Source organism: Cyberlindnera jadinii (genome assembly GCF_001661405.1).
Source record: "Cyberlindnera jadinii NRRL Y-1542 unplaced genomic scaffold CYBJAscaffold_3, whole genome shotgun sequence".
Classification (NCBI taxonomy): Eukaryota; Fungi; Ascomycota; class Saccharomycetes; order Phaffomycetales; family Wickerhamomycetaceae; genus Williopsis; species Williopsis jadinii.
The window spans coordinates 613,082-631,300 of record NW_017963654.1 but is presented as its reverse complement, the minus strand read 5'-3'; the positions used below and the strand labels follow the sequence as shown (position 1 = coordinate 631,300).

At 44.1% G+C, this 18,219-nt stretch overlaps 8 protein-coding genes across 8 annotated transcripts; 4 read left to right on the top strand and 4 right to left on the bottom strand.

The window, feature by feature from the left end:
* Positions 1-203: 203 nt before the first annotated feature.
* PTR3 (Ptr3p) lies at positions 204-2,234 on the bottom strand. The gene has a single exon (XM_020214567.1). The coding sequence runs from the start codon at positions 2,148-2,150 to the stop codon at positions 258-260; it is 1,893 nt and encodes a 630-aa protein (XP_020071895.1). The 5' UTR covers positions 2,151-2,234; the 3' UTR covers positions 204-257.
* A 2,327-nt stretch (positions 2,235-4,561) lies between these two features.
* Positions 4,562-5,623, bottom strand: CYBJADRAFT_161343 (cyclin family protein; the record flags this gene model as incomplete). Its single annotated transcript, XM_020213602.1, has 1 exon — positions 4,562-5,623. The coding sequence occupies one exon, from the start codon at positions 5,621-5,623 to the stop codon at positions 4,562-4,564; it is 1,062 nt and encodes a 353-aa protein (XP_020071894.1).
* A 4,029-nt stretch (positions 5,624-9,652) lies between these two features.
* CYBJADRAFT_171863 (regucalcin) lies at positions 9,653-10,606 on the top strand (the record flags this gene model as incomplete). Its single annotated transcript, XM_020216266.1, has 1 exon — positions 9,653-10,606. One exon carries the CDS (start codon positions 9,653-9,655, stop codon positions 10,604-10,606), a length of 954 nt encoding a protein of 317 aa, XP_020071893.1.
* On the bottom strand, positions 10,540-11,190 carry HIT1 (Hit1p). The gene has a single exon (XM_020217835.1). It carries the CDS (start codon positions 11,033-11,035, stop codon positions 10,607-10,609), a length of 429 nt encoding a protein of 142 aa, XP_020071892.1. The 5' UTR covers positions 11,036-11,190; the 3' UTR covers positions 10,540-10,606.
* Positions 11,191-11,883: 693 nt separating this feature from the next.
* CYBJADRAFT_148546 (c-type cytochrome) lies at positions 11,884-13,001 on the top strand. The gene has a single exon (XM_020213297.1). It carries the CDS (start codon positions 12,255-12,257, stop codon positions 12,585-12,587), a length of 333 nt encoding a protein of 110 aa, XP_020071891.1. The 5' UTR covers positions 11,884-12,254; the 3' UTR covers positions 12,588-13,001.
* A 543-nt stretch (positions 13,002-13,544) lies between these two features.
* On the top strand, positions 13,545-14,630 carry CYBJADRAFT_166633 (uncharacterized protein). The gene has a single exon (XM_020214566.1). It carries the CDS (start codon positions 13,563-13,565, stop codon positions 14,523-14,525), a length of 963 nt encoding a protein of 320 aa, XP_020071890.1. The 5' UTR covers positions 13,545-13,562; the 3' UTR covers positions 14,526-14,630.
* A 115-nt stretch (positions 14,631-14,745) lies between these two features.
* ISY1 (Isy1p) lies at positions 14,746-15,663 on the bottom strand. Its single transcript, XM_020214565.1, has one exon. It carries the CDS (start codon positions 15,641-15,643, stop codon positions 14,807-14,809), a length of 837 nt encoding a protein of 278 aa, XP_020071889.1. The 5' UTR covers positions 15,644-15,663; the 3' UTR covers positions 14,746-14,806.
* A 301-nt stretch (positions 15,664-15,964) lies between these two features.
* Positions 15,965-17,818, top strand: GDA1 (guanosine diphosphatase; the record flags this gene model as incomplete). Its single annotated transcript, XM_020213296.1, has 2 exons — positions 15,965-16,372; positions 16,529-17,818. 2 exons carry the CDS (start codon positions 15,965-15,967, stop codon positions 17,816-17,818), a joined length of 1,698 nt encoding a protein of 565 aa, XP_020071888.1.
* Positions 17,819-18,219: the final 401 nt, after the last annotated feature.

Genomic DNA, 18,219 nt, shown 5'->3' with positions numbered 1-18,219 from the left:
ATCTTTGAGGTATTTTATAACTACAATAACTATCTATATACAATTCAAACCATCTTAATATGGGAATCATCCGTCCAAGAGGCGCTTGCATAAACACACCCGGACATCAACAATATATCTCACGGCTACTCAACTTAGAGAGCTACTGGGATAGCTGTGTGTAGAGATCGCATCCTCACCGTAAGTTTCGTTTACACGAAGAATCCATGTTAATGATATGCTATTATTAATTATGCAATGTATAATACAAACGTTTTTCATCTCTCAAGAGGTTTACAGCGAGTAATCTCTGGATCTTTTGGCAAGCCGGATGCAAAATCGTTAACATAAAGGATTCCCTTCCTATCAACGAGATACAGCCTGTGTCCGTCGGCGCTGAACATTGCACTAGCAGATTCCCTTTCACGAAATGCATTACTCACTTGATCCACTATGAAAAATCTCTTGTGGTCCTGGTCCATTCTCGTGGAGTTCATTAAGTAAACTGTTCCATTTCTATCAACAAATGCCACCGCGTCATTTCTAGGCGAAATTGCACACTTGTGAATTTGGGTTCCAACTTCTGAAAGTTTCATCACAAGCTTTGGTTGTGCAACTGTTTCTAAACCGTTTGTTAGTGCAATGTTGTTGTCCACGATGATGGGAGATGCGTTAAAGGCCACCGATGTGACACACATAAATCGACTGTTGTCAAACATCTTGATATCTGTGATACCTTCGGACTCTAAAGAAGTATCCAGTGTTCTTAAAGATTTCATAACAAGTTTTGGGTGCTCAGCATCTTTAACCAAGACTGTTAGGAACCTTGACTCCAATGCTGTGGAACACGACAGATAATTCGAATCCGTAGAGAACGAGACTTTGTTTATCGGATCCCTGTAAGGGAGTTTCACAGTTGTAGAATCCACTTTGAATAACAATCCATTGTTGAAATTTAGCTTGTGCATCATAATAAGTGCATGCTCAGCTCCACTCACGCGGTCTTTACCCGTAATGCCATAAGCGACAAGCTCTGACGAGGGAGAGATGTCAATACAACGGATTGGGAAGTTGGATGCGTATAGATAGACTGGTCTCCCACGATAGCCCAAATCATAAACCCTTAAAATTCCATGGGTTCCTGAAATGACAAGATAAGAGTCCGAGATAGAGCAATACAGGTGTTCCCAATCAGCTAATTTCTTCAAGAAGTCATTGGCATTAGTGTTACCTTCTCTCAACTCATTCATGGGTGGTTTTTCTAAATTTTCAAAGTTTGGGCCATACTCACCAGTGGATTTCCCTACACAGCGTAAAACTGGTGGTTTTGAAGGGTCTTCTGGAATCTCGTAGACTTCCCACTTCCTTGGGGACAGTAATGCGAAAAATTGTGCACCTGGTGAGATCCTTGTTTGAATGAACGTTTTCGATTTCGCCTTCAGAAACTTCGAATGCGTACTGTACTGATAATGGCGTCTATATGTGGGGAAGCACTTCACAAAGAAGAATTCCTTATTCTTCTGTATTGGTGATTTGATAGATGACAGTTGTGGCTGAGGTGCGGCTCCTTGAACCATAGCAGTAGGGAGTGTGGACATTGACTGCGTTGAATGTGTGTGTATTGATGCATTTGAGCTGTGTTTCATCGAAAGGGAAGAGGAAGGTAACTTGGACAGGTTTGACGAGGGGTTTGAAGAAAGCTTGGACAGGTTCGATGAAGACCTCGAGGTGACCAGAATGTCACTCTTCTTTGACATCGAGGCCTCACTTGGTCGCTGAAGCCTTTTAGACTTCGACGATGTAGGTACAGTGGTTTGCTGGTTTACCGTGTTTGCAATGGAGTAGAACAAAGACAACAGATTTTCCTTCTTTTCCTCATGCCCATATTGGTTGTCTGTATCATCTGATACCAGATTGTAGATACGCCGTAAAGGTTCCACAGGTCCCACCATGGTAACACGCTCGTGACAAGTCGGACACTCCAAGGTACCATCCATCTTGAGCAGTATTCTCGCTAGAGATTCGGATATGCAGTCCGCGCAGCTCACCATATAGGCGTCATTAACTGGGGATGATATAACGTTAAAGTTGTTATCAAGAGATGAAGGCAACGACAGCGCTTGTAGTACGGATTCTTTGAGTAAATTATCAGCACAGTCCGTCGCTTCCATCTCATAAATGCTCTGGTAACAATAGCCTGAATTATATTGTTAACCGTAAACGAGGTCACAGTAGTCAACACTGATGATGTTGTGCCACAGCTTTTCCGAGGGTATCAAATAGCACTGGTGTTTTTGTGTTTGTTTTTCATGTTCCTGCTGTTCTTTGGGGTCGGCTGCAAGTCTGTAGCGTAATTCGCGAATTGCGTTTGGGTTTGGTTGTCACATCTCCAGGTGTCGAGCCCCGATGGGCCCTGCGGGTGCGTTGGCGAAATTTCTCTCTATTGGCTTGGTAGAGAGGAACTTGGGCATCGCTGACAGCCTGGAGACATGCTAAGATGCCACAATGGCTTTGGGTTATCCTTGATTATACAGAAGGACCAAGCAGCGTGCGAAAATATGATGCCCTGCTTTCTAATAATGTGACAGGGCTTCATCATACGAGGGGTTAATGAGCAACGAACATGTTGTCCACCACTGCATTGGACCTTAGCCAACATGTGGACAACTTGGCCATGGTTTGTCGGTGGATGACGATGTAACGGGCTTGAACGGTGTTGTGCACAAGGAGCCTTACGCAAAATAGTTAGGGGGTGGTTTACGACCAAAATGCACATGTAGCAGCTGCCAGGACTCTGGGATAGAAATTAGCCTTGACTGCATCAGCTTCACCATAATCGTTGTCAGGGATGAGAAAAGGAAACACACGATAGTACAATAGGTTTCAGAGTAGCCAGAAGCTGGGCCTCTCAGAGGTTACAACGTTACAACGGACTTGCAAGCAAGAGATGAGTTTCCAGCAATGTGGTTGTGATTATTTCCAAACTCTGTTTCATGAATGGGATCGCCTTCCACAGGCCCAAATTACAACTTGTCCAAATTCCACGGGACGGTTTTGGCTGAAGCGGAGCTGTGCAGACGTTACCGTAAGCCAGAATTCTCGCAGCCTTCTGTGACTTGCCTTGGTTATATTTAACGGTTAGCTAAAAATGTCCCAACTCTGGCAGATCGGAATCAGCATAACCCATATCGCAAAACAGGAAAAGCCATGCTGCCATGCCAGGTGCACGTATTAGTGTTACAACTTTTGCTCTCCTCAAGCAATTCATCGACTAAAATAGTGAACACGTTAATACAGACGCTCAGTGAATTTGGCGTCTATATCAAGCGCTATGCCTACGCCTGCATATCTATGCGTCCAAATAATCATCGTACACCATCCAGAGTTTAGCTTTAGGAATTCATCAGCGTGTATTGGCTGACTTATCGCCTTTAGACCATATATAAGCGCATGAAAACAACCAATAGAGTGAGATATGCGTTGCTGGAGAGAGTATACAAGATAGAAGAGAATGTGAGTAAAATCTTGCTGGACTATGTCTAGAGGTGATAAAACCTAGTTCAAGCAATCGATTTTTTTTTGGCTGTGCCTGTATTTTTATGCCTTGAAGATTGGGCACTTTCATGCTATGTATGTACTTTTCCGTCTGGGTTGTGGGCTACACCACGGTAATTAATACCCTTTCACAGCCCAGTGTGTAGGGTCATGTACTAACAGGTATTTTCGATCCCGGTTTGAAACGATTGACTGCTCTTATTTCTCTTCAAAACGATTAAAAAAGACCACACAGAATTAGTGATCAGCTCTAGGTATATATTTGGACCATTTATGGTCAGGACTCAGGTCTGGGATGCTGGCACGCATATTAACTGGAATTTTCTGTTCAATGTTTTGGGACAGCATATTGGTTGCGCAGACCTGAAAATCGCAAAGAAAAGTGACAAAGGCGTTCGACAGCATCCAGATCATGGACGAAAGTTGTTGCTATGTATCGTAATCACATTTTTTGTAGACTTTTACTGCATGGTTTCACACCAAAGCTTGTACAGGTAAAAACGGCAAAGTCTCAAATTGTAAAACAACATATAGAGTTGCCATCCAATCAACTGGTAAATAGGGGGCGAGGGGGGGGGAACAGGGCCATACATAGTATCAAACAAACTACAGACAAAATCTTTTACCACTGGGCCTTTGTAATCGCTTACCTCACCCAATTATAGTTGTGTCCGACTGCAACACCTTGCTGAACTTGAAACTTGTCATCAGCCTTGATACTATATCTAGTTCGCATTCCGGGAACTACGTATGTAAACATACAGCTAGATGAATGCGACATTCCAATTTGTTAGTCCATCATGGACTCTTAATTAATTTTAGAATAGTTCACATCACCGAAGACACCTTAACTTGTACCCAGTCCTTCTCCATTTCCACATTCCCACCTTGATGCAGCTTGTGTGTTCCATTAAATATGCTGCCCGACTTTTCTCATGTTTTTTTTACTCATCATACGTTACATGTGTAAAACATCCCGCTTCCAAACCGCAATGCTTAGATTCACCATTTCCCTTCAGAATCTCAACTAAAGTTTCAATCCATTTCTCAAGTTGTTGTGATAAACGTCTGTCATACGTGTTAAAGCACAACAAGAACAGTCTTGTGGATGCTCCTGTAACTCATACTCGTAGTCGAAACGTTTCAATGGAGTCAAAAGCTGATTTTGGTGGTGATATTGGTATTGTTGTTGATTGAGTTGCTGTTCATACGGAAATGCTGGCAATGGTAGTGAAATGCTTGGTGCCGTGAGAGTTTGAGTAAAAGTAAGATCTGTTACGACTCCATAGGAGTTGTTATTATCATTGGCTTTGTTGTAACAACTTCTCTTTGCACATCTTTGTTCTGCGTTGCCATCGTAGAGCTTGCGCTTTGGTAAGCTTGCAACTGGCGCATGCGCATATAACAACAAATCCAGTGAAGGCGATCTTGGAGTTAGTGGCAACGAGTCCAAGGGTGATAAGGAAGATACAGCGTTGCAAAGAGGTGTTGTGGTGAAAGGTCCGGCCTGAACTGGGTATGTTTCTTTCGGTTGCCCTTGTTGGGAAACGTCTTGGTGGTGCACGTTCGGAAGTGCTCCTCTCACCATGGCGTAGACTTGTGTGCACCACTTCGCATGATCTTCGGTTTTTAGAAACACATTGTAGTTGAGTTTCTTGAGCACAATAAGTTCACGCTTTCGTAGTACGGAAATACTCAAAGGTGTGAGGTTTTCCCACGTCTTCATTGTGTAACTAGAATCATCGTTCGCCTTGTTGGCAACCATCATGAGAACAATTAAAAGTTCGAAAAGGTCAGCGGATGTGCGTCTATGAGGAGCGGGTAGCAGTTTTTCTCTGCAGCTAGTGTTGAAACCAAGTTGACGACTCTGGCTGTGACCTTGAGTGGCGGGATGATGATATAGATATGTTCTGTGTGTTAGCAAAAGATGCAGATAGTAAAGAACATGGACCATCGTGTTGTGTGACAGCTTTGTGGTTGATATTAGAGCCAACAGTTCGCAGTTCGTATTTGGATCAAGTGAGTCCAGGGCATACATCTTGTGCGCCGTTTGGATGAACGCCTCTGGTGATAGGAATGAGATATCCATGTTGTTGAGTTGAATTGAGTGTTTCGTCTTTTGATAATCTGGGAAAGTAGAGAATGGATGAAGAATATTTGGCGACCCATTTCATATATAAACCCTCTCTTCTCTACAAACAGCCCAGCTTAAGGTGAAGATATGTATGCCACTCTGTGAGCTTCATAATTTTAAAGTGCGAGCTACATGTGGTGTATGTGATCAAAGCCTCATGAATGTACGTACGTGTCTGTATAATGTTGCCCCAAAAGAAAAACTTTCCCACAAAAGTGTCCGAGAAAAAAGGCTTCTTTACTGGGCAGCTGCTTGGGTTAGCAGTTTCTCGAACTGCAAAACAAAATGAGAATTTTGAGACGTTATGCATGATGTCCACAGCGTCACGTATCGCAGGCCAATGTTAATATTAGGACAATCCTTTTCTTTGGTCTTTGCCATTGCCCTCCTCTCCGTAGGGTTCCGTAGCCCGTTCCACTAGCCGATGCTGTTTTGGAAAAGGTCCAGACTACACTTACAGCAGACAAAGACCAACAGTGCCAACACTACACCATCCCCAATACAAATCAACAGCTTCGGTGTAGGATGAATAATACTCATGAGTCTTGACTCAACAATATTCAGAGTCTACAACAAAATTACTTAGCTCCAAGTTGCTCCCTAAAATTAGCCAGCTTCTGGTGTCTACCTGGTCCACAATTTACAGCTGCACAGTTTCTTTTGGGTACTCAAAATTAACCACTGGCTCCTGCTTCTTTTCTTTTTCCTTCCGCTTTTCTTTTTTTCCCTGTAAATTTCCCGTTTATTCTTCCTCCCTTTTTTCATCACCTTTGGGGACAACTTTTGCCTCGCCTCTTCCAAGTTTTATATTAGCCTCCCCTGTTATACATGGGATGTACGTAGACATTACTTTACTGATCTACAATCGATATAGTTCACAAGTTCGTGAATCCCCATTACCCATATGAAGACATTAGCAAACCACAGGCCATCAACCGTTTGCTTACCAAGCGTACGTAGTTTCAGCCACGAGACTCCCTTTTCCCAGCGTCAAATGCTATGGTTGGTCACTTATTTGCTTTGGAAAACACAATTTCAGACGATCACTGGTTTTTTGCCTAGATGTTCTTTGGGCGGACGTGCGCCAACCCAATAGCAGGGTTTGCGCTAATCTCTCATGTGGTTTTTATGTGTGTCTAGCTTGATGGTACATGTGAATTCCGCCAGCAGCTATAAAATACAAGGGCGTACAACATCGTAATAATTACAAAGAAACCCGAAGCCCGAGTCCAAGAGAGCCAACAGCCGTCTCGTTCCCTATTTGAATTTTGAGGAGTCATGGACTCGGTCGACGTTGGCAACTCCTGGACAAATAGATTAATTCGGTTTGCAGTATCTTGAGCCTGTAGTTGTCTGTTGGAATTTCCCCTTTTTTCTGTTCCACTCCCGGCTTTGGCGTGACGACATAATGTCACCAGTGTGAATTCATCCAAGTTGTGTACGTGATTTATGTATGTATGCGAGTGAGTAATTTGGATTTTGTCCCCTCTAGTGTGTGTAGACTCTAAAGCACCGCATATGTAGCAATCCATGAGTTTGTCAACTTCAAAACATGGTACTGATCAGTGATTGGAGGCTTGAATGAAAAACGTTCGGATGGAAGCTCCAAATGTACTGCGATCGGGCGTGTATGCGTGATTTCCACGAAAACAGCATGTATAGCGATGTCAATCATCTTCGACGACGATGTAACTTGTAAGACGTATCAAAGCTATTGTCTGTAGCCATTAGCAGGGCACATTCGCCGTGATGGGGTTTGACTATAACGCACCAGTCTCCTTTATTTCCAGAAGTGCATGGGGAGTCTTTTACTGCTCAGTGTTTGCAACTCATGGGATGAGCATTTCACCATATATCTGATGGACAATATCGACCAGTTGCAGTATAGGAAAGTTTCGTGATTTCCATTGTAAACGAATGTATAGCCACGCTGGCATGGCCATGAGTCTGTCCCCAATTGTGGTACACTATATATGTTTCGCTTGGTAGTCTGATCACTCGCCGACATCTTCGAAGCACTTCAAACTGAACCCTTTTTTCGTTAACGTCCAGTGGCTACCAGCTTGCCCATGCGCTACAAGTGTTTAGCTATCTTAAAGCGTTGAACTGACATCTATATCTAAAATGATACTAAACACTACATATCCGTTGGATCATAGAGATTCTGTTCGCTCACGCAACCATTCAAGCTAAAGTATTATCTATGAAGTTCAACTGTCTGCCCTGAGCAATTGCAAATAAGTCTTAAACTTTTTACTTGGTTTTCAGCTAGCATATATGGCAGCACCCTTGGCGTCTGCAGCAGCGTGAATTAGGTATATGCACCACCACCATGATTAAGTAGTGAAATATCATCCAAAGTGTTTGTACTGGTACATTTATTCCTGGAATGAAGAACAATAGGGGAGAGGGGTTAACTATTCAGTCCGACTTTTCATCAGTAGCTCCCATACACACATACAAGTTAGAAAATATGCCACCTAATTTGAACCTTAACGATAGCAACCTTATGAACTAGTCCACAGCAGTAAACGAAGGTGTGTTGTATGGCCCCCAACAACCGAGATGTTCCAATGACCACCTTTGATTATGAGATACTGACGCTATTCAACGTCCCCCGGCTAGTTGGACGAATACATTCTTAAGGCACATGGGGCTACGCGCATTTAGAATTCAGATCGACCTGCAATGTCCAGACTAATGATGTAAGGAAGGTGAAACAAAGTTTGCACAAGCTCTCAAACCTCGGAAACTCTCAACCTTTCGCAATCTCAGCTCCTCTTAGAATGCACTCAAATAAGATTGATGTGAAGCGTCCGACATCATTGATATACCCAGTTAAAGTAATTGGGCCACGATATGTATGTCTCATGTAGTGGGAAACAGTATGAGGTGGAACTCCGTAACTTCCCAAACGACACAGTGCACAATGCTCAAATTCCAACAGGCGAAAATTATGGACGTCATGGATACGTAGGAATGGTCAAACGATCTAGATCATGGAGCTCTCTGAATGATTGAGTTGAAGCGAACAAAGTTATTCCAACAGGCTAGCGCACAGCAGTGCAATGTGTTATTCGTTACTGGCACACATGAGGTAAGTCATCAAACTTCCATTCCAAATGGGACCTGGACTCTGGACATAGGCCAGAAGCTAGTGTACATTCTTAACTCGTGACCCACCTGGCTCCAGAGTACCACTAGCTGGCTTGGTCTGAGGGTGACCGATTCGTACATTGGAGGTCGTATGTTATTGTCCACGTCCTGAGTGGCTAAAACTCACCAGTCTGGTGAGAAAAGCCCACGGATACTTTCACACACATACGGTGTTGCGGTGTGCGTCCCGGTCGTTAACAGACGAAAAAAAAAAGCAGACAAACTGTAAGATCTTACGAAAAGTCAAATCGAAAATCCTCTCCTGTGTGCTATGGCAACATCAAAACAAGGAGGTGTTTGTGAGTTTGTAAATGACTGAAATAGCTCATGAGGCACATAGGTGAGTAGCGTAGTGACCATTTAGAGTTGCATTGAAAAGAATACGACGTGAATTCCCAAGACTGATTAAAGTATCAAGTGCTAAATTTATGTTGCAATGATAATTTACAATTGGCGTATGTACATGAACACGCAGGACCATTTGGTCTCTTCATAGAGTACTAGTTCTAAAAGTTCTCAAAGACCGACTTTGTACGAAATGAACTTATCGCTCTAATCTGAACTTGGTTAGTGAGAGCTTCAGGTGTAGTGAGCGTGCTGTCCAAGTGTTCGATCACGTATCTTCACCAGCTCAGCAAGGGCAAAATGTGTGGATCGCACTGAAAATTAGAAAGCACTGATTAATGGTGGGATACATCTCCCCGATAAATTATCCGTAGAACGATCACACACATACCAGAAAAAGGGGAGCCTCACGGGCTATTATCTCTTCTTTAACAATCTCGTGGGTTATTCCAAGGAGGTATAACATCTTGAGGAGGTTTAACAATGCCAACTGAACCATTCTTGAACTACAATGGGCGCCTTTCAGAAGGCCCAACTTACAATCCATCAAACAACACACTGTTATGGGTTGATATCATTGCAGGAAAGTTCCACCGAGTCAGACTCCCAGCTACAAGCGCGGATAACTACACTTCTCAGGAGAAGAAACAAGTCGAGCAGTCCCATGAGGAGTTTGTAATCCCTGATGAATATATCGGTGTTATATATTTAACCGACGATGACGACGTGGTCTATCTAGGCGGCAAGCGCGGTATTGCCAAATACGTACTAACCACTGGCGAGTTCAAATATAAATGGTTATTCCCTAACGGTTCCAAGTTGAGATCAAATGATGGAAACGTCGATCCGGAAGGTAACATCTGGCAAGGTGTCATGGGTTCGTTCGATTACGGTCCAATTGAAGAAGGTGCGTTGTTGAAGATAGATACAAAGACGGATGAAGTAACAACTGTGATCCCTAATGTTCTAATCTCGAATGGTATCAACTGGAGTCATGACGGAAGAACATTGTACTGGACGAGCTCCCTGGATCTAAAGATATATGCCTTTGATTATCACGAGGGGGAAATTTCTAACAAGAGGGTCTTCATCGACATTAGAGCTGTGTACCCTGATGTTGAATCACCAGAGCCTGATGGATTTACTCTCAGCGAATCTGGTGACTTGTTCACTGCCGTGTGGTCCACAGGGACAGTGGCCCATTTTAACGCTGAAGGGACACTCGTGGAAAAGTTTACGCTTCCAGCACAGAGGATCTCCGCTTGTACCTTTGGAGGAATTAATATGGATGAATTATTCATAACCACTGCAAATTTGCAGTTGGAGGATCCTGCCAGATTAGGTGAAAACGTCCAAGACCTCGGAGGCTCAATCTTTAGAATCAAAGTGAAGGGGCAAAGGGGATTGTTGAGACCAAAACTGAAACTTTCAGCTTGATCATTTCTTTTGTATTAGTTGTACCACCAATTCGCAAAATTCTTCAACCAATTCGTTCTCCTGAGCTCCGGCAATTCTTAAAGAGTTTAGCTTCTCATTAGCCTGATCTAACTTCTTTTCCCTTGTCAATTTTTCATCTTTGAGGATTTTGTAAATTGAGTAGAGATGGATTCTCAATGCTTCAAACTTGAGTAGATACCTTATCCTTTCATCTTGGAATACTGATTGGTACTCTGTAGTACCAACTACAGGTTCAATTGGCTGGGTTGCATCTGCTACTGTTGCGGATAGTGTTCCAGTCTCATTGTCATTGCTGTGTACGTGCTTTGGATCCTTAAAACACTTCAACGAGCAGTAAACAACGTCGCATTTAGGACATTTGTATTTTGCATCGTTGTCAATACAGATCCCACACGTCCCTTTAACCATCGACACTAACGGATTGGTTTGCTATCGATTGTAAGGTCCCTGAAGGCAGCAAGCCATAGAAGAGTTGGTGAGCAAACCACAGCCTGGAAAAAAATACAAAAAGAAATGAAAATTTTCATTGCCTGGGAAACGGATCCTAACACCGAACTGAACGGGTGCTTGAAACCAACCATAAACAATGAAACAGATCAACTCTCTGCATTGTAGGCCAGTTCTAGCTTCGGAGCAATAGTTGACGATGAATTCCCTATGAGCAACTAGGCAGTTTTGTTCGGAATTGCGACTCCCCTTATGATGGTTTTCATGACTTATGCCTGCTTTTAGTCTCCAGGCTCCTAGTTACGACATCTTATTGTCCGGAGGCGATGGACATCGTTTGGACAAAACAAAAAGAAAAGACAAACACTGTGGCTCGAGTCGAGAAAAGACAAACTCTCGGAGATGTTTTTCCAGATCTTTTAGATAAACGTTTTTGTCAGATTCATTTGACCTTCAAGTCTGTGAATTGACAATTCCCCCTATGGTATATAGTTCATGATAGAAAGGCATTCATCCAGCAGTCCCCGAATGTCTGTTGACTACCCTATAATCTACGTACATGACGTTTTCCCTTTCTTTTTCTACTGCTCAAAGATAACTCTGGAATCTCGCACGGGTTTTGGTTTCAGGCCTCGCGCTGTCCGGAGATATCGCCGATAAGTTCCGGAGGTTAAACCTCGCAGCCAATGGCCACGCGTCGGTTCTTGGGTTACAGTGCCAGAGGCGTATCCCATACAAATACCTGAACAAAGAATCGATAACAGCACGGTCGAACCGGTACCTCGTCATAGACCAACTGGCTTTTTGAAGTAAAGTAGGGTGGAAATGAAAATGAATCCTGTAAAGAATCCATATTCGTCTTTTAAATATCTGCAAACACGTCTCCATTCACCACAGGTTACAGCACAGTAGCGACGAAGAAAAACTATCTCAAGGTACCGGAATGGCGCTTGACGTGCCCCCATGCGTTTCTGCCCGGGCCAATCAAAGCGCTGGAATTCATAATCCAAGGGAGAACAGCCATGTAAGTTTTTTTTCCCTCCCCGTCGATGGATTTGGAGGCTTTCTTGGGTTCCGTATAAAAGAGCAAGTGTGTCTCCCGTTTCAAAACATTTTACCAAGCAGACACCATCGACAAACAAGTGTTTTTTTGTTGTTTTATTAATTTATTTGTACCACAATGCCAGCTCCATACAAGAAGGGTTCCGAGAAGAAGGGTGCTACTCTTTTCAAGACCAGATGTCTCCAATGTCACACCGTTGAGGCTGGTGGTGCCCACAAGGTTGGTCCAAACTTGCACGGTGTCTTTGGCCGTGCTTCTGGTCAAGCTGCTGGTTACTCTTACACTGATGCCAACATCAAGAAGGCCGTTGTGTGGACCGAGCAAACCATGTCTGACTACTTGGAGAACCCAAAGAAGTACATTCCAGGTACCAAGATGGCCTTTGGTGGTTTGAAGAAGGAGAAGGACAGAAACGATTTGGTTACTTACTTGGCTAGCGCTTGTAAGTAGATTTGAGTCCTTTTGGAACCCCGAAAAGATGAAAATTTAAAGAAAACCATACTATACACATACATTCTTCAACTTTAACGACGTGTTACGCAATATAATGTTCTATTGAGAGAAGGAAATCGTGATGTGATTTCTTCTACTTTTGTTTTTCCATTTTTCTGTTCCGTTGTGCTTCTTTCTTTTCTTTGATTGTTTTGTCTCAGTTCTCTATGTGATGTGCTTGGGTCACAGGATGCCCGTGTTTGATAGATGGCATTCTGTTGTATCGTTGTCACATTTACAGCTCAGTTTTGTATATATTTTGTTTGAACTTGAATCACCTTGTAAAGAAAAGAGAGAGAGGAGTAAGGAATGGGGGAAAAGATTATGGGATAAATGACATGTTTATTATCGACTTTCTATCTATTCAAGACAAATGTTTGTAGATGACTTGATCTGCTGTATTGGCTTAAACCCGACGAGGGTGTACTCATCCCGGTGAAAAGTGCACCTCGTATGCTCAACCATGGTGCAAACCATAACATTTGAAGTGGAGATGGTGGGGGCCTCTGCCATCCACACCCCAGTGACCTATATCGTATTTGAAATCTTCATCAAATGATGTAAATGGCTTGGTAATGAAACTTACAAAACACTCTGGCAAGAGACAACCAAAACAATTCAGGATTTAAATTTCAATTGAGACTCTCTACGCTGCGATGAGTATACGTCCATGCCGATTCTAGTAACTTGTAGCTGCTGGCATAGCCTACAGATGTTTCATCTTGGCCGGTTGATCAAAGTGATCGGCGTAGGCGGTGCGTCCGTCTCCGGCTGAGCAGAAAAATTTTCCTCCATTTTGGCTGCCCCCCCCGCTTGAGGATACACAACGCAGGGTACATAGGGTCTGAAGACAAATCTCGGCTGCATTGCAATTGTCCGTTGACCTTGACTGATTAGACAGACTTATATTGGCGTATAAACACTAGAATTACGATGTTGACATTGACGAGACCTCGTAGACTCCGTTTTACCGTCGCTTCGCTATTTCTGATTGGCTTAGTATGGGTTACGACGAGATCTCCTGGCGAGGTTTCAATCTCTGTGGATAAAGCGAAGGAGACCTTTCAAGAGGCTTACAAGAGCGTTTCATCGCAGGCTTTTGACTCACATTGGGGAACTGATAACGAGGACCATGGCTATGATACTGAGAGAAATGATGATAGCAACGCCTTGAATGGAGAGAGTGGAGAATTAGTGGATACCAAAGCTGATGATGAAGCTGAGTCATTCAATGACGCTGCTGTGGAGAACAAGGATTCTTTTAAAGAGATTGGCGAGTTGGAACTTGTGGATGAAGAAGTTGTTATGGCTGCCGAGCCAGACGAACTCAGTGATGACGATATTGCTGTTCAAGTGACTCATGGTTCTGGAGTTTCTGATGATTCCGCTGATGGTTCTTTGCTGGAGTCTCAATTTGATTCAGAGGATGCGCAAGCTCAAGAGGACAGTACAGGCGTTTTGATGACTTTTGATACGAAACCTGAAGAGATTGGAGAAGATGACCAAGAAGAAGAGAACCAAAAAGAAGTGGGCAAGGAAGAGGATAAGGTACAGGGCACTTCATCTTTGAAGAAAACACTGAAGGGATCTAATGCCGATATTGAACCAAAGGAAGATAGTGATTCTGGTTCTTCAAAGGCCACTTATAAAGAGTCTAATGTTGGTTCTAACGAGAAACAAAAGGTGGATATCAGAAGCTCTAAGAGTTCCAGCAAGAGTTCCAAGGGCTCCAAGGGATCCGTGGGCGTTTCAGGGGAAGACGCAGAAGAAAACGAAGCAGAAGGAAAGACCAACCCAGCTTCGACGAGTTCTCTGAACGGATCTAGCTCTAAGTCTGAACAAGACGAGAGAGCCTTTGATACTTCAACATGGGGTCCTATCGGACTAGAGCAATAAGTCACCTAGTTTTCGAAGAGGAAGCCCCCTAACATGATCGATAATTTGAGATGAAGCGGACAGGTCTGCTGGTGCTCATACTGTTCCCACTTAAACAAGTGCAATGCCCTATGATTTCTAAGGCTTTGCAGGTAAAGGAGATGTTGTCATAGCCACAGCAACATCTTAGACCGAAACCGCACACATGGCATTTGGAATATTTGAAGTTGTTTATGACTGTTATGCATTATAGTTCGTTATTTCCATTTTGACCTGACCCATTAAATTCAAACAAACACATTCTACAAATTTAGCCTCTGTTCGAGTTGTAATCTTCTTCTATCCACAATGATCTTTTCCATCTGCTGGAGAGTTGGAGGTTCTTCGGAGTCTAAGGTGAACTCTGGTGAATTGCATTGCTTCTTCTGTTTCAATCTTTGCCTGGTAATTTTGCGTTCGTACTTCAACAAGGCATCAGTATCAGCTTTACATTCATCATCATCATCCGCGTGAATCTCCACTTCCTGGTCAGTCTGTAGTAGATCTCCAAGTATGTCCTTTGCATGTCTGAGGACCTTTTTCGAATTGTCCGCGTTGATTCTTGGTTCTTCATCCCGATAACCGTAGTATTCCAACCCGACTCTCTGTTCCAGCTCTTTCAACCTTTGGGCATTATTTTTCATCTTATTCTTCATCTGCTGTTTCTCCCTCTGTTCCATCTGTTGCTTTTCCAGTAACTCCTTCACACCAGGCAACTCCTTGGCTCTTCCAAAATACCTATAACCTCGTATAACCACCCCTCCAGCTATCTTTGAATTTGAGCTCATCTTATAGTCCGCACCACCGAGCTCTTTGATTCGATATTCCCAAGCAACCCGCTCACGCATGAGCTTGTTGATTTCATCGTTGAGGTCACGCAGCTGATAATCGGACAGTGAAACATCCTGAATCTTCGTCACCTTTTGGTTGATCTCTGTCAACACTTGCTTCCTCCATGCCTCCGCATCTTTCAGAGTTGAAACCTTTTGAACCGCACGTGGCCTCTGCGTAGAGTTATAGTCGATATAGCCATTAGCTTCAGCCTGCTGCTCTTGGTACCGGAATAGCACTGTATTGGCCTTGTCAGAGTTACGTGACATCTTAAGCCTCCTTCACACAGTTATCACCTATCTTCACCATCGTAACATAGGCACCGCCTAAGCGAAGCCCAGCTAAAGCCCAGCTAATTTTTCTCCCCCAGTACGCTTTTGTTACACACACGCACAGAGAGTGCAAAGGAGAGGAAAAAACCCACTGCCCACTACGCGGTCCCTCGTGGAACGACGCGAGCCAAAGCCAAAGGGCCAAAAGTGAAAATTCGTGCTCCCCAAGAACTTTCTTCTTCCACCTCTCTCTCTTTCTCTTTACGGCGACAGGATCACATCTCTTGGAGGAAATATACCGATAATATCAACAGAGAGATGGCTGGTCTTGCTCTGACAGTGCGTAATTCACGTTTTCTTCTTGCCACGCTGGTGATTCTTGGAATTGTAGGGTTCCTGATCACGTCTCCTTCGAGCGTGTCACAATCTCTGGACAAAGCCCAGGAGTCCTTTAAGGGCGTTTCTCAATCCACTCATAACACCGCTGGTGAGTTTGACGCTGAGACAAAGGGATCAAACGATCGTGTTGGTGCTGACGACACTCCAAAGGTGGACTTTGGAACCTCTCCCCAGTTTGCTGACGATTCTGTGAAAGACTTGGAGAGCGCAGGTGTTGAACAGAGCCCAAAGGCTGTTGATGACGGCGCTCCGTTGAAGGAGGCTCCAAAGCCAGAGGGCTCGAACTCTGGATCTGGATCGTCAAACGGCGGTAGAAAGGGCAGCAGTGTTGCAGCCACCAAGGACTCCAACAAGCCTTACGAAGGGGTTCCTGATAAGGATAACCAAAGTGGGAAGCAGTTAGAAGACGCTGTTGAGGGTAACAAAGGCTCTGGCTCCAAAGCAGATTTCAAGGACAATAGCAACGCGGTGACAAACTGTAAGAAGGATACAGAGTACGTTGTCATGATTGATGCGGGATCTACTGGTTCAAGAATCCACGTTTATGAGTTTGACACATGTTATTCTCCTCCAAAGTTGTTGAAGGAAACCTTTGAGATGCTGAAACCTGGTTTGTCATCGTTTGATACCGATGTAACAGGTGCTGCTCTCTCGTTGGACCCACTGTTAAAGATTGCGCTCGATACCGTGCCAGCAAGCTCCAGAGGTTGTACACCTGTGGCTGTGAAGGCCACTGCGGGTCTCCGTTTATTAGGAGAAGAGAAATCCAAGGCTATCTTGGAAGGTGTTCGTTCACATTTGGAGGATAATTACCCATTCGCTGTGGTCTCTGGTGATGGTGTCTCCATCATGAGTGGTGACGATGAAGGTGTCTATGCGTGGATCACGGCAAACTACTTGTTGGGTAACATTGGATCGTCAGAGAAGTTCCCAACTGCTGCTGTTTTTGACCTTGGTGGTGGCTCTACACAGATTGTCTTTGAACCAGAGTTCAAGAATGGCGAAAAGATGGTTGAAGGTGAACACAAGTACGACATCAGTTTCGGTAACAGAGACTTTGAACTGTACCAATTCTCTCACCTGGGATATGGATTGATGGCTGGCAGAAACAAAATCAACTCTCTGATCGTGCAGACTGCCATTAAGAATGGTGACATGTCTGCTGACCAAGAGACTGCGATTTTGGAGTCTCCATGTATCCCACCAGGACTCGAGGCCAAAAACGTTGAAGTGAAGTTGGAAAGCGGAGAGAAATATTCCATCACATTCAAAGGCTCAGAGACACCAGTAGGTGCTCAGTGTAGATTCCTCGCAGAGGCAATCTTGAAGAAGGATGCCGAGTGTACGACTGCTCCATGTTCTTTCAACGGTGTCCATCAACCTTCTCTCGTGAGAACCTTCAGAGAGTCATCCGATCTGTACGTGTTCTCCTACTTCTACGACAGAACCAACCCATTGGGTATGCCATCATCGTTCACGTTGGAAGAACTTAGAGATCTTGCAAAGGTTGTGTGCAACGGTGAGTCAACATGGACCTCTGCGCTTGGTGCCATTGACGGTTCCCTAAAGGAACTAGCCGAGGAGCCACAATGGTGTCTGGACCTATCATTCCAAGTGGCATTGTTGCACACTGGTTATGACATCCCATTGCACAGGGAGCTCAGAACTGCAAAGAAGATTGCCAACAACGAACTTGGATGGTGCTTAGGTGCGTCCTTACCGTTGCTGGACAAGAATGGATGGCAGTGCCGTGTCAAGGAAGTGAACCCATAGTGGGACAGACCTTCTGTCTTTATAGACAACCCGTATTTTCGCCTACCTCTTCAATATATAGAAACTACTACATCGTTTAGCTCTCTTCCTCTTCCTCTTCCTCTTCCTCTGCGCTCTCCCAACTCACGCGGGCTTGTACAGCCAAAGCCACCAAAGACGTGCTTTCTACACACACCTGGACTACATAGCCGTCGTTTACAAGCAAATCAAGCAACTGTACAGGTCTGCGATGCCGGTGATGGAGCCAATTGAGTCCAACCGTCTGTATTTTCTGGCGAGGGGGGGTGCCGGTTCCGCTGTGTATAAAATAATGCAAATAATTTCCCCGGGGGACCCTCTTCCCTCAACGAGGAACTGAGCCGAATTCTTACACAGAGCTCATCGAAGAGGACGAGGAAGCG